This window comes from Manis javanica, chromosome 5 (genome assembly GCF_040802235.1).
Source record: "Manis javanica isolate MJ-LG chromosome 5, MJ_LKY, whole genome shotgun sequence".
Taxonomy (NCBI): domain Eukaryota; kingdom Metazoa; phylum Chordata; class Mammalia; order Pholidota; family Manidae; genus Manis; species Manis javanica.
The window spans coordinates 141,410,067-141,422,867 of NC_133160.1; the positions used below are offsets into that span (position 1 = coordinate 141,410,067).

At 37.7% G+C, this 12,801-nt stretch overlaps 1 protein-coding gene across 3 annotated transcripts in view; it reads left to right on the forward strand.

Moving 5' to 3' along the window:
- Window positions 1–313: 313 nt before the first annotated feature.
- The window catches only part of PDS5A (PDS5 cohesin associated factor A), a 140,598-nt gene continuing 128,110 nt past the window's right edge, over window positions 314–12,801 (forward strand). For 2 of the 3 annotated variants that reach the window (XM_037002743.2, XM_037002745.2), the window contains exons 1-2: window positions 314–456; window positions 1,321–1,498. In XM_037002743.2, coding sequence (XP_036858638.1) covers window positions 1,361–1,498 — 138 coding nt within the window. In that variant the 5' untranslated portion in view covers window positions 314–456; window positions 1,321–1,360. Of the gene's footprint in view, window positions 457–539; window positions 723–1,320; window positions 1,499–12,801 lie in introns of those variants that run through there. The other variant, XM_073237725.1, reaches the window with a different exon arrangement.

The window sequence follows — 12,801 nt, forward strand, 5'->3', positions numbered from 1 at the left end:
TCTCGCGTGCTCTCGGACCGCTCGCGTCACCGGCCGTGTGTGCGCGAGCCGCCGGCTCCCAGAGCACCTACGGCCGGGCGCGCGCCGCTGCGAGGGGCGTCCGGGTCCGGGTCGGCGGACCCGGCCGGCGCGAGGTGCGGGCGGGCGGTCGGGCTTCGGGGGTCCCGGGTAGACACGCGCACACGCTCTCGGAGGAGCGTTCTCCGAGGCTGCTCTTCCTCGGCCAGACGGAGAGCGGCAGTGTCTCCCCGCCCAGCACACGATCGCCCCGCGTCTCCCCCCGCGGCGGCTGCTCCTCCTCGGCACTGCCAGCCCCAGCGCTGCTCCGGAGCGGGCGGCGGCGTCGGCGGGACCCGGGGAGCCGCTTTGTGTGCAGCCCAACGAGGGGCGGCGACGCAACCACCTGACAGAGGCCCTGGCGCTCGATGCACCTTCCGCCCGCATGAGGAGGAGGAGGTAAAGGCGGCGGCTGCGGCTGCGGCTCGGCTCCCGCCCTCGGGTGCTGGAGGGAGGGGACGGAAGGGGAGACCGGAGTGGGGGGGGGGCGCTCGGGACCGAGGCCCAGCGGGGCTGCCCGGAGGTGTCGGGAAGGCCTCGGCGGCGCCGGACGGCGCCTAGTGGCTGCGGGGCGAGCGAAGCCGCTGGGGTGCCTCAGCCGAAGTTGAAGGAACAAAATGTGAAGTGCGGAGCCGCGTCAGCCGCTTCCTGGCGTGAGGTTTTGGGTGAGGGCGGCTTGTTTTCCCTTCCCGCGGGACAGGGGAGGGGCGGGAGCGTGGCAGGGATGCCGAGGGTCCCGAACCTCGGCCCGGCAAGGGCGTTCAATCTCGGGAGCCGCCGCTGCATGTGGGTCCGGTGGGTTCCCTAGTTTTGCGGCCTAAGCCAAGCCTTATAGGCCTCGCGTCCCCTTTCCCAGAGGGGACCAGTCGGGTGCGGACTCGGGGCTTTTCTGGGGCCGAGCGGGGGCCTTTAGGGCCTCGCCAGGCTGCCAACGCCGCCAAACTTAGGGCTTCGGTGCTTGGAAGTGGATTTCATTGTGAAAAACGGAATGGGCAACTCCTGGAGCGGCTCGGCGCTTCCCGCGGCGGTGGTGGCTGCTGCCGGAGAGCCCCGTGGGCCCGGGGGTGGCGTGGCCCGCGTGGGTGGGGGCGGTGGAGCGACCACCAGGGTCCAGACCTGAGGAGGGAGAGGGCGGCGGGGCGGCTAACGAGTTCCGGGCCTCCTGGGAGAAAGAGCCCTTTGCAGATTAGAGATTTTTGAAATGAAAAAAAGAGGTTACAAAGTCGCCCCTTTCCCGCTGAACTTTTGTTTTCTGACCGATAGAGGCCGGTAGAGGACTGTGAAAGAAAAGTTGTCCCCCAGGATGGACTTCACCGCGCAGCCCAAGCCTGCCAGTGCCCTCTGTGGCGTCGTGAGCGCAGATGGGAAGATCGCTTACCCTCCCGGGGTAAAGGAAATCACCGACAAGATCACCACCGACGAAATGATCAAACGACTGAAGGTAAGCGTCTGGACAGAACATTCACTCAAGACGTTTGTGGTAGATGATCTCTCGTGTTGTATTAGTGCACTGCTAGGCCTGGCTTTTAGAGTTTCGCCTACCAGCTTTTCTAAGGTGTCTTACCATCTTCTCTTTGACTTCTCTGAAAGGTATTTGATTTCTCTGAAAGATATTGACTGTATCTTTGAATAGTAAGTTCTGTAGAGATGTAACCATTATAGGAACTTAAAAGGAGTATGTGTGCTTGAAATCTTACTGTATTTCAAGCATAAGAATTAAAGTGTTTTTAAAGTTTTTTTCAGGAAATACCTATGATTTTCAGGAAATACCTATGAGGATAATGTTGAAAGCAGCTTGCAACCTTAAATGTAAGCAATAATTTGTTTAGGAAGATTCCTGTTTTCATCAACTTTTGAGGAGGACTGATTTAAAATCAGCACAAAAAGCATTTTAAAAATTATCAGAATTTTCTGATATCCAAAAGTTTAAATTTGTATATAGTATTGTTAAACTTTAACAGAAGGTTCCTTTTAAATTTCAGGCTTGAAATAAGGCAATGATTTAAGCCCACATGTTCAAAGGGATTTTAAAAGGGCAAAGAAAAAGTTTATTATGTCTCTTTGTTATAAGGAGTCAGCTTATTTAGCTTAAGCAGGTGATCCTAAGGTCTGAGTTGTAAGTTTCAGCCTTACGGTGGTCAGTTTTTTGCATTCTGTTGCATGGACATAGATTGTAATAGGCTTGTTAAGAGATCTGCTTGATGCAGTGTTCTTAACCAGCACATCTTTGATTCCTAGGGGGACATTTGACAATGCTGAAGACATTTTGGTTGTCACGACTGGAGCTAGATTGAAGTAAGAAAGGTCTGGAGGCAAGAAGTACAGCTAGGAAATTAACAGTAATCTAGGTGAAGAATGTTGAAGTCTTGAAGAAGAGCTATGATAGTGGGAAAAGAGAGAGAGGGAATGATCCCAAGAAACACTTCCTACTTAGAAACAGTGAGACTTGGTGGGAGGTTAGGGAAGAAACAGTGTTGACAATGTTTCTACCTTGGGCAACTTGGCCAAAGTATTTTTAGGGAATGATATTGCCTCTTTGCTCTGAGAGCTTAGTATAGTGCCTCGCAAATGTTTACTATGTTGTAAGTACTTAATGAATATTTAAAGTATTCCTGCAGTTTAGTTTTTAAAATCTAATTAGATTCTGCAATTTGATGCCTCTTTGGAAGGATAGGGCACAGTACCTTCCATTCAAATAAATCTTGATACTCAAGATCATGCATGAAGTTGAGGTGCTAACTGGTGCTTCTTAAGGTTATATTGCGTCTTAATGAGTTGCTGAAAAATTATGAAATATAAAGCTGTTAAGTAAAAAACTTATAGACCTTTTAATTTTTATTGTTTATATATTAAGAATATTGAAATCATGAATTCTAGTGATGGATAATCTTAGAGAAAGAAAAGTCATGACTATATATACATTTTCCATTTGAAAATATACTATTAACTGTTAAGTGTTCATATAATCAAGTCTAGAATGAGCACTGGATTAGAATATCCATTTGTTATGAGTTCTTTTGGAAGTTAAAATTGACATACATGTTAACCAATTTGAATGTCCTACTGTTGAAATTTTGCTTTTCTCAAGAATTCTTAATGATTTTTGCCTTCCTCCTGCTTTTCTAAGTCTATTTTGATTTTATATTTTTAGGATCATGGTTAAAGTATTGCTGTCCCATTGTAAGTGTAGATTTTTAACAATATTTAACTGCATTTTTAAATTTTTTGTGTGTTTTATTAGACCCTTAGTTATGGGCAGATTTTATGAATTCAGTAGTTTATTATTATTATAATATAGCAACAATATTCAAATGCTGTATAAGTAAATACAGAGAAGGCTTAAGGGCAGGTAAAATCTTGGTCAGTGGAATTCAGAGATGTTTGGTCCATTCTCTTCAGTTTTCAAGAGAAACAAGAATTTTTACAGTAGAACCTTAGAAAGACCTTAAAAGAAATTCTGGAACTCTCCTTATTTCACAGATAACAAAAGTTAGGCCCAGAGTGACCAAGTAACATATTAAGATAAGTCATAGGGCAGGTTAGTGACAGAGCCCAGGCAATACGTCATATTTATTTTTATTCTCATAGCTGCTTGCTTTCTTCTAAAGAATCTAAGTAGAACTAAGAAATTTTCACTTCTGAAGTAAACAGTGAACTCTTTTTGGAAATAGTAAAGTGAAAAGAGAAGGGAAATAATGAAAGTTGGTTTGATCTTTTGCAGGGAGATTATAGGGCAGTTTTTTTTTTGATATTAGAAACTGTTGTGATGCTTTTGAAGCATCCTTGAAAATAATTCTTAGAGTATATCTTTGGAAGACCTAAGGTATACTTTTGTGTATTATAAGTTTTAATTTCTATTTCCAAGGAACTATGAATATTTTTTATGTCCAGTCACACTGGCCTTCTGTGCATTCCTTGAATATGCGGTGTTCATTGCTGTATAGACAGGTTCCACACGATATAATTCATACATACTCTTTCTCTCAGTTAATTTGTCATCATTTGTTCTTCTTAAGGGAAATCTCTTAGATTCCCCATTATAAAGTCCTTTAATGCCTTTACAACAGTTACTACAGTTGTGATATTATATTTATGCATATGTTTATTTGATTTATCTCCCCAATTTCTGTGTAAGCTTTATGAATATAGTTACCACATCTGTATTTGTTTACTTTTGTATCCTCCCAGTGCCAGATTTAATGCCTGGCACATAGGTGCCCAAGAAATACTTGCTGGATGAATGTATAAATATTTTGTATTAATATTGGATTAGAGAAATACTTTTTTTTAAATGAAGGAAAATTTGAAAGTATTTTTAATTGCAGCTCTCTTTTTCTGAAATTGTGTACTGGAGATAATAATATAAGTACTTAGAATTATAGAACTGAAAGTTTGATTAGAAATTATTTGGCTTTGTTCTGATTTTCCAGACGAAAAAACTGAGTCTGAGAGGTTATAACCAGCCATAGTCACATAAAACTAAAAACCATCATTAATTCATTAATAATTTGTTACTTATATAAGTTACAAATATATATTAATGGACAGAAATATTAAAAGCCATATAAAAGTTAGTTAGCTGTTTGGAAGGACAGCAGACAGTTTATGACCAATTAAGCATCAAGATCTACAGCTCACAAATAACCTTCCTATATAGTTAAGGATTCTGATAGTAATGCAGGGCTCATGTCTGATAAGTTTTATAATTTATTTAAAGTACACCTATAAACAGAGTTGTACAAAGTTCCATTAAATGCTTCTGCCCATAGTTTGTTATACACAGTCTATCCCAGATGGTGTATTACCAGAGCTATGTGCCACACACATTTTGTTACTTTTTTGCTATTGATAAACCTTTAATTTTAGAGGGAGGGATGGGTAGGGTGAAGTTTGTCTCTTATATCCATTTCTTTTTACCTGATCTTAGAGCTCAGTGCCCCAGGCAGTCCACTGGCTGCAACTCCATAAACAACTCTGCCATATTCACTCTGTCACTGAATCAAATCAAAATACTTAACCTTGGTGCAAAGAATTGGGAAATATTAAGTAATAGGGTTTTATTTTTCTACAACTGTCCTCCAGTATTCTCCCACAAGGTGTTACTTTTGTGTTTTCTTTGTGTTTTTCTGTAATTTTTATCTTTGTGTCAGCCATTCTCTTCCTCTCATTCTTAAGTCTGCTTTCTGTAGTCTGAGCTGTTCAATTTACTAAGAATTAGGTCATGGTGGGCTTGATTTAAGGTACAGCATCCCCCTTTTCTCATGAAACCTAGGTTGGGAGAGGGGAGGAATAGATTAGGCGAAGGAAGGCCATGAATTCTTTCCCTTACCTTCCATTCATGTGAGCCCTAGAAGTACTTAGCTTGGCTGCAATTATTTTCACTTCCATAAAATGATCTTTTTTTTATCCCTAATTGCCACATAATATGCCACATAATACACATAATTTTACATATAATTCAGTATGTCATTTCAACTCTAAATTCTGTTCATGTATTTTAATATTTGTATTAATTCAGATTCTTCAAAGATACTAAAAAGTAGGCAAGATTTCTTAAAATCAGATCCTAAAATATAGTTAGTGTGCATTTGTAAAGTAATACCTAGTGTAGAACAATTCTTATTTAGACTTCCATTTACAAATTCCATAAAGCAACTATTCTTGTTATCAGTTGCTGTGTAGTAAACTACCCCCAAACCTAGTGGTTTAGCACAGCAACTTATATTTAAGTTGTGGTAAAATATATGTAACATAAAATTTTCCATTTTAATCATTTTTAAATGTACCATTCTGTGGCATCATGTACATTCATTGTGGTGCAACAATCACCACCATCTCCAGAACTTTTTCATATTCCCCAACTGAAACTGTATTCTCATTAAATAATAACTCTCTAGTCCCCTTTTCCCCATCCTAGCCAGCCACCAATCTCCTTTATGTCTCTGAATTTGATGACTCTGGGAGTGGGATATACACTATTTCTGGAATACAAGTAGAATCATGCAGTATTTGTCCTTTTGTGACTGGCTTATTACATTTAGTATTATAGCATAAGGTCTTCACGGTTCATCCATATTACAGTGTGTATCAGAATTTACTTCCTTTTTGAGGCTGGATAATATTCTGTTGTACATGTATAGTATCTTTTGTTTATCCATTCGTAATGGATGTGGATTTGCTTCCACCTTTTGACAGCTGTAGCAACTTTTCTTATCTCACAATTTTGTGAATCAAGAATTCAAACAGGGCTTGATTTGGTTATTTTTCACATTGCTTACTGGGCCCACTCAGTGGATTTAACTGGTGAGTAGTCTGTTCTAGAAGATGCACACTGGCTTCTCTCAAACATGGTATGGTGCTTTGGTAGGAACAGCTGAAAAGTTGAACTCAGCCAGGCCCTTTTTCCTATTTATGATGTAGTTTAGGGCTTTTTTGCATGGTTTTTCCAGCAGGGTAGTTGGATTCAGGGCACAAGACACCATGGAGGAAGTTGACAGTAACTTGAAAGGCTTCATTCAGAATTGGCAGTGTCACTTCTACCTTACTTTACTGGTTAAAGTGTCATGGCCCAGCCTACATTCAAGGGGAGGAGAAATTGACCCTACTTCTCAGTGGAAGAGGTAAGAAAGAATTTGTAGCATCTTTAAACTACTATAGGAGCTCTCATGACAAGTCAAAGTGTGACTGTCTATACATTTTGTAGCTGTACTCATAAATTTGAAAAACATTTAATCTCAAAAACAGCATATATTTGCAGCCAAAGCCACCTTGGCTAGATGTGTAAAATTTACTGGAATTTATTACAGGCTGATTATAATGGTGATTTTTTCACTTCTTTCCCATCTCTTTTTTTTTTAACTATCTCAACTTTTTATTTTGAGACATTGCAGACCTCTAGAAAAGTTGGAAAAAATTGTACCTTCAACACTCTTATCCCTTCACTTAGATTTTTGTCAACTTTGCTTCCTTTTATCTTTCTCCACATACACATACACAGCCATAACACACTATTTTGTTTGAGAGTTTCTTACAGACATCATGACATTCTACCTCTGAATGCTTCAGCATTCTTCTCAGAACAGCAACATTCTCCTACTTTATCTCAGTTACATTATAACACTCAAAAAATTTAACATTGATACAGTGATACCTATTATACTGTCTATAATAAAATTCTTCTAGCTGTCCTAACATGACTTTTTAAAAAGTTGAATTTTTTCCCCTCTATGCAAGTTCAGTGTAGGATCACATGCATTTATCATGTCTCTTTAGTCTCCTTTAATCAAGACAGTTCTCTCACCATTTTGGAGGGAAGGGATCATTCATGACATGACATTTTTGAAGCATTTCTCTTACAGGAGTTCCTTTATCTGTTTTTCTCTCATTTCCTCATGCTTAGATTGAGGTTGAACTTTTTTCAAGAAGTATTCTGTACAAGTGGTGTTGTGTAGTTTTCCCTTTGCATCTTATCAGGAGGCACAGAATGTCAGTTTGTTCTAATGGTTATGTTAAGTTTGATCACTTGGTTACAGTTGGCTAATTCCATTGTTAAGGTACCTTTCCCCCTCTTTGCAATGAATAAGTAATGTTTAAGGTGACAGTTGGTAAGAATAACTTGTTTTCCAACAATTTCTACTTAACTGTTTTAGCATAAAATGTTGACTTTTTAATTTTATCATTTCTTCTCCATGTATTAGCTGGCATTCTGTTGTAAAGAAGACCCTGTCACCTCACCCCAATAAAAAAAGTTATTCATAGATTCTTCATTCAAAACACTAATCCATTACTGTCTTTATTCCTTTTGAGAGTGAAATTATTCCAAATGAGCCTGCTGGCTTTGGTGTCCTTTTGAAACATGAGTGTCTTTTTGGTGTGTCTCTCTCTGAGTCTTTGAGCACTTATACGTTTTCTGGTACAAGATATTCACTTTGTATTTCCTTGCCCCAGATTTGGGTAAGTCATTTTTTTTCTCCCAAAGAGTCCTATTTCCTTTGTAGGAAAGAGTGGTGTTAAGAAACCAAGATCTGGGCTCACTCACTGGTATTCAGCAGGTGACTAGACTGGTCCAGAAGATGACTTGATAGGAACAGCTGAAAGGCTGGACTCAGCTGGGCCCTTGCAATTTCCACTGCCAAGTGTAATCCTTGCTTGAGAGAGAGAGAGAGAGAGAGAGAGAGAGAGAGAGAGAGAGAGAGAGAGAGTGTGTGTGTGTGTGGTAAAAAAAAAAAAAATTTTCCATCTTAACCATTTTTAAGTGTTCTCTACATGCACATTGTTAATAAAACAGATCTTTGGAGCTTTTCATCCTGCAAAACCATTGAATGACCATCCAGCCCTTGGCAAGCACCATTCTACTTTGTGTTTCTAAGAGTTTGACTACTTTAGGTACCTTATACAAGTGGGATCATACAGTATTTGTCTTTGTGACTGGCTTATTTCACTTACTTTAATGTCTAAAGGTTCATCCATGTTATAGCATATGACAGGATTTACTACTTATAAAAAATTGTTATACAGTCTTATTTTGGTTTCAAGTATACAACACAGTAGTTCAGTAGTTACCCATATTATTAAATCCTCACCCCCCACTAGTACAGCTACTATCTGTCAACATAGAAAGATGTTACAGAATCATTGGCTGTATTCTCCGTGCTATACTACTATCCTGGTGACCAGCCTACATTATGATTGAGGATTTTTGTGCCCCTTTATCCCCCACACCCTCCCCACCTACCCACTCCAACCCCTCCCCCATGATAGTGACCACCAGTCCCTTTTCAGTGTCTCTGAGTCTATCACTGTTTTGTTCCTTCTGTTTCGCTCTGTATTTATATTCCGCAAGTAAATGAAATCATGGTATTTGTCTTGCTCTGCCTGGCTTATGTCACTGAGCATAATATCCTCTAGATGTATCTATGTTGTTGCAAATGTCAGGATTTCTTTTCTTTTTATAGGATTTCCTTCTTTTTAAAGGCAATGTAATAATTCATTGTGTATACATACCACATTTTCTTTATCCATGGCCACTGAACTTAACAATATTCAAGTATTAAACTTAAAACAATCTGACATCAATTGACTGTACATGTTTACTTGGAAAAATGCACACTGAATATGTCATAAAAATCCAATACATATTATAATAACGTGGTACATAAAATTCTACTAACCACAAAATTGTACTCATCCACAGCCTTCACACGTTTATATGACTAAACTCTCAGCAACTAATAGAATTCATTCAGAGTATTAATTAGAAATGGATTACTGTCGAACCACAGATGCTATCTGGTCTGGACATGAGGAAAAAAAAGACTATAAACTGATCACAAAGAAAGGGTGGTATTCTTATGCTTAAAGGAATGGCTTGCTCACTTAGCTTTACTAATCATGTAAAACCATAACTTAGACACATCACTCCTCAGCTCAAAAGAATTATTGTTTAGTTGAAATTCCTTTCTTTGGCATTTACGGACTTGAACAATTCCATAGGTACCTTCTTTTTTCTCCCAACTACTCTCTTTTAAGGTGCTTTAGCTCTAGCAAAACTATTCTCATTTTCTGTAAAACACCAAGCACACTTCTGCTTCTCAGTCTTTGTCCCTGCTATTCATATCTGGAATGTTTTACCACCCATTTTCCTAACCAAGTCTGAGCCTTCAAATCCCACCCCAACTGTCACTTTCTCTATGAAACTTTACTTGACCATCAAAATCCTTACTTTCTCTTTATTCAAGAAACAGATGCAGCCGTAGCACATAACTGGCATTTGACTTATAAGTTATATGAGAATCTCAAATATTCTTCATATAAATGGAAATCCATTCCAGTGTTTTCTAGTATAAATCCATTTTCCCCTAATAGACTACTAATGTTATTTAAGGGCTGGCTTTATTGGCACCAATCACAGTGTCCTTAACTTAATAAGAAGTTTTAAATGTTTGATCTTAATGATAGTTTTATAACATGAAAAATGACACATATATTATGACACTTCTAAACTTTTTAAATATCACATAGTATACCTAAAAATGATATATTTGTAACCTCCAAAGGCTGAGGGATTCTATATTTAGGCACACCTACACTCTATATTTAGGTAACTGTGTAGAAGCACACCAGTTGGGAAGCTCTGCATTGATGTAAAAGACCAAATGCCAACAGCAAGGGGAAGAAGTTAAATTCCTTTGTTATGTTTTGTTCAGCTTTCTAGTGCATTCGTTATCTAGAAACATCTTGATTTGCTTCAGCAAATGAAAACTTGTTAGGTTTTTATATAAAGTATAAACTCCACTCATTTTCTCATTTTGACCAGGGAACTCAATTGTACATACTTTCATGTGCCAACTAAAATTTAACTTAAACAATTAACTCTGAAAATAGAAGCTAACAGATACAAAATTCATTAATATCCTTAAACCTTTTCTCCTACTGTGAGCACCAATCAGTTTTTTCCTTGGACATCAACAGATCTCTGATACAGGAAAAATAAATGGGATTTGTGTTCTACATGTCAGCGTTACTTATTTCATATGATTTCTAATAAGCTTTTTCACCTAATTTCTATGTAATTCAAAAAAAATCCTCACATAAGTGGGCCCTCACAATTCAAACGTGTTGTTCAAGGGTTAATTATCGTTGTTACATTCAGTGGACCAACATTAACACATCATTATCACCCTAAGTCCATATTCCTATTTTTCTAAATTATTTTTATTATACTGTCAGTGTGTTGGTTTTCATTGAACAACATAGCATGAGTATATCCGTGTCATTAGGTAATCCTTTAAAACATGATTTTTTTTAGAAGAATTAATTTTTTTAGAGCAGTCTTAATTTCACAAAATTGAGGGAAGTATACACTTTTCACATATCCCTTTTCCCCCACACATGTATGGCCTCCCCCATTATCAGTATCACTCACCAGAATAGTACATTTGTTTACCACCAGTGAACCTACATCGACACATCATAATCACAAGTCCATAGTTTACTGTAGGGTTTACTCTTGGTGTTGTACATTCTATGGGTTTGGACAATGTGTAATCTATATAACAACATATGGAGTATTTTTGCTGCCCTAAAAAATCCTCTGTGCCTACCTCCACCTATATCTGTATATTTTTAGCGTGGAAAGTCCCCAATATTTATTATTTATTTATTCTTTTTAAATTAGATTTACTGTCCTCTAAATAGTCCTAATTTTGACTTTTTTCTTATTTGGACAAGATAGAACTCTAAATGCTCAACTTACTCATTTTGAATAATACAGATTTTAAATCTTGAAGATGATCAGCATGCTCTAATCTAGATTAGTGGTTCTCAGATTTTTAGAGTTCTTAAATGTCACTTGATGCTTTTGTTAGGAATCAGATGCCTGGTAATTTCCTATCTCCCACCCCCAGCCAATTTAGTAGTTAGGGATGGGCCCAGTTTTTTTCTTTTTTTTTCTTTTTTTCCTGCATTTTAATTCAGCCTCTCAGATGATCTTGATGCAGAGAATATGCACTGAGAATACCAGAAATATATTTTACTTTCCTAATGCTAAATTTATGTTAATGTTAAATGCTAAACTTTCTATTAACTATTCTCAAAAATTTTGTCCAAGAAATGTTTTTTAAATTAGGATGTTCTTTAAATTATAGAGTTTTACATTAAGTTTAAATTCTGCCCAGAAACAAACTTTATTCCTTAAATTTTTTTGATGCAATTTTATATTCTATAAACTATTGTTTCTTCTAAGTGTTCTCAAATATCTTGGGAAAAACTTACCTTGGTGCGTAATCCCCACCATTTAGATGATTTCTCAAAACTTTAACTTTTTTTAACTTGTATTTTTTTATTTTTATTAAAAATTTTTATTTTAAATTGAGGTACATATAATAAAATTCCCTAATTATTTTAAACCTAGCTCTATCCTGAAAACATTTTAATTTATTTGGAAGGCATGCAGCTGTGTCTCCCATGATCTCTTTTACCTTAGCTGGTGGCACTCTATTCTTAGAAGTCTATTAATCTAGATTTCTTTCATACAGTTTTACTAGTAGTTATAAAAAAAATGTAATTAACAAAAATACTCTTTAAAGTAATAGCTTACGAGCTTATCTGATGGAGCTATTTATGAAAGCAAACATTCTGAATTTCCAAATTTTCCATCCTAATCTTCCTAATTTGAGCTGCTACAAATATAGCTTATAGGAGTTTTAAAAACATTCAAGTTGAATTGGTAGTGCATATATTTTACTAATGAGAATTTTACTTTCTCCAAAATAGGGTCAGTGAATATTGATCTGTTTTATGTTTTCAATACTATATGATATTCTAAAACTAGCTATTCTTATTCATGTATGTGATATTATTCCTGTGGACTTCCCGATCATCAGAGATGAAATGCTTTATTACTTAGCCCTTCACTTTAATTAGCAAATCGATAGTTTAAAATACTCATGGTAATTAAATAGAGCATTTCAATTAGTAAATTGCCCTATCCCCTAGTAAGGTTACTTTATTCTCTGGCTGCCCTCAAGATTTTCACTTTTGTCTATAGTGCGTCTTTTGTGTTTTTCTTCATATTTATCTTGTTTGGGGATTCTCTGAGTTTATTGAATCTAGTTTATCTTCTTATTGAAAAATTATCTCTTCAAATATTTTCTCCCCGTTTTTTCTTTCTTCTCTTACTGTGCCTCCAGTCATTTGATAATGTTCAACAGTTTGAGATAGTTTCCATTTATGTGCTTGAATTCC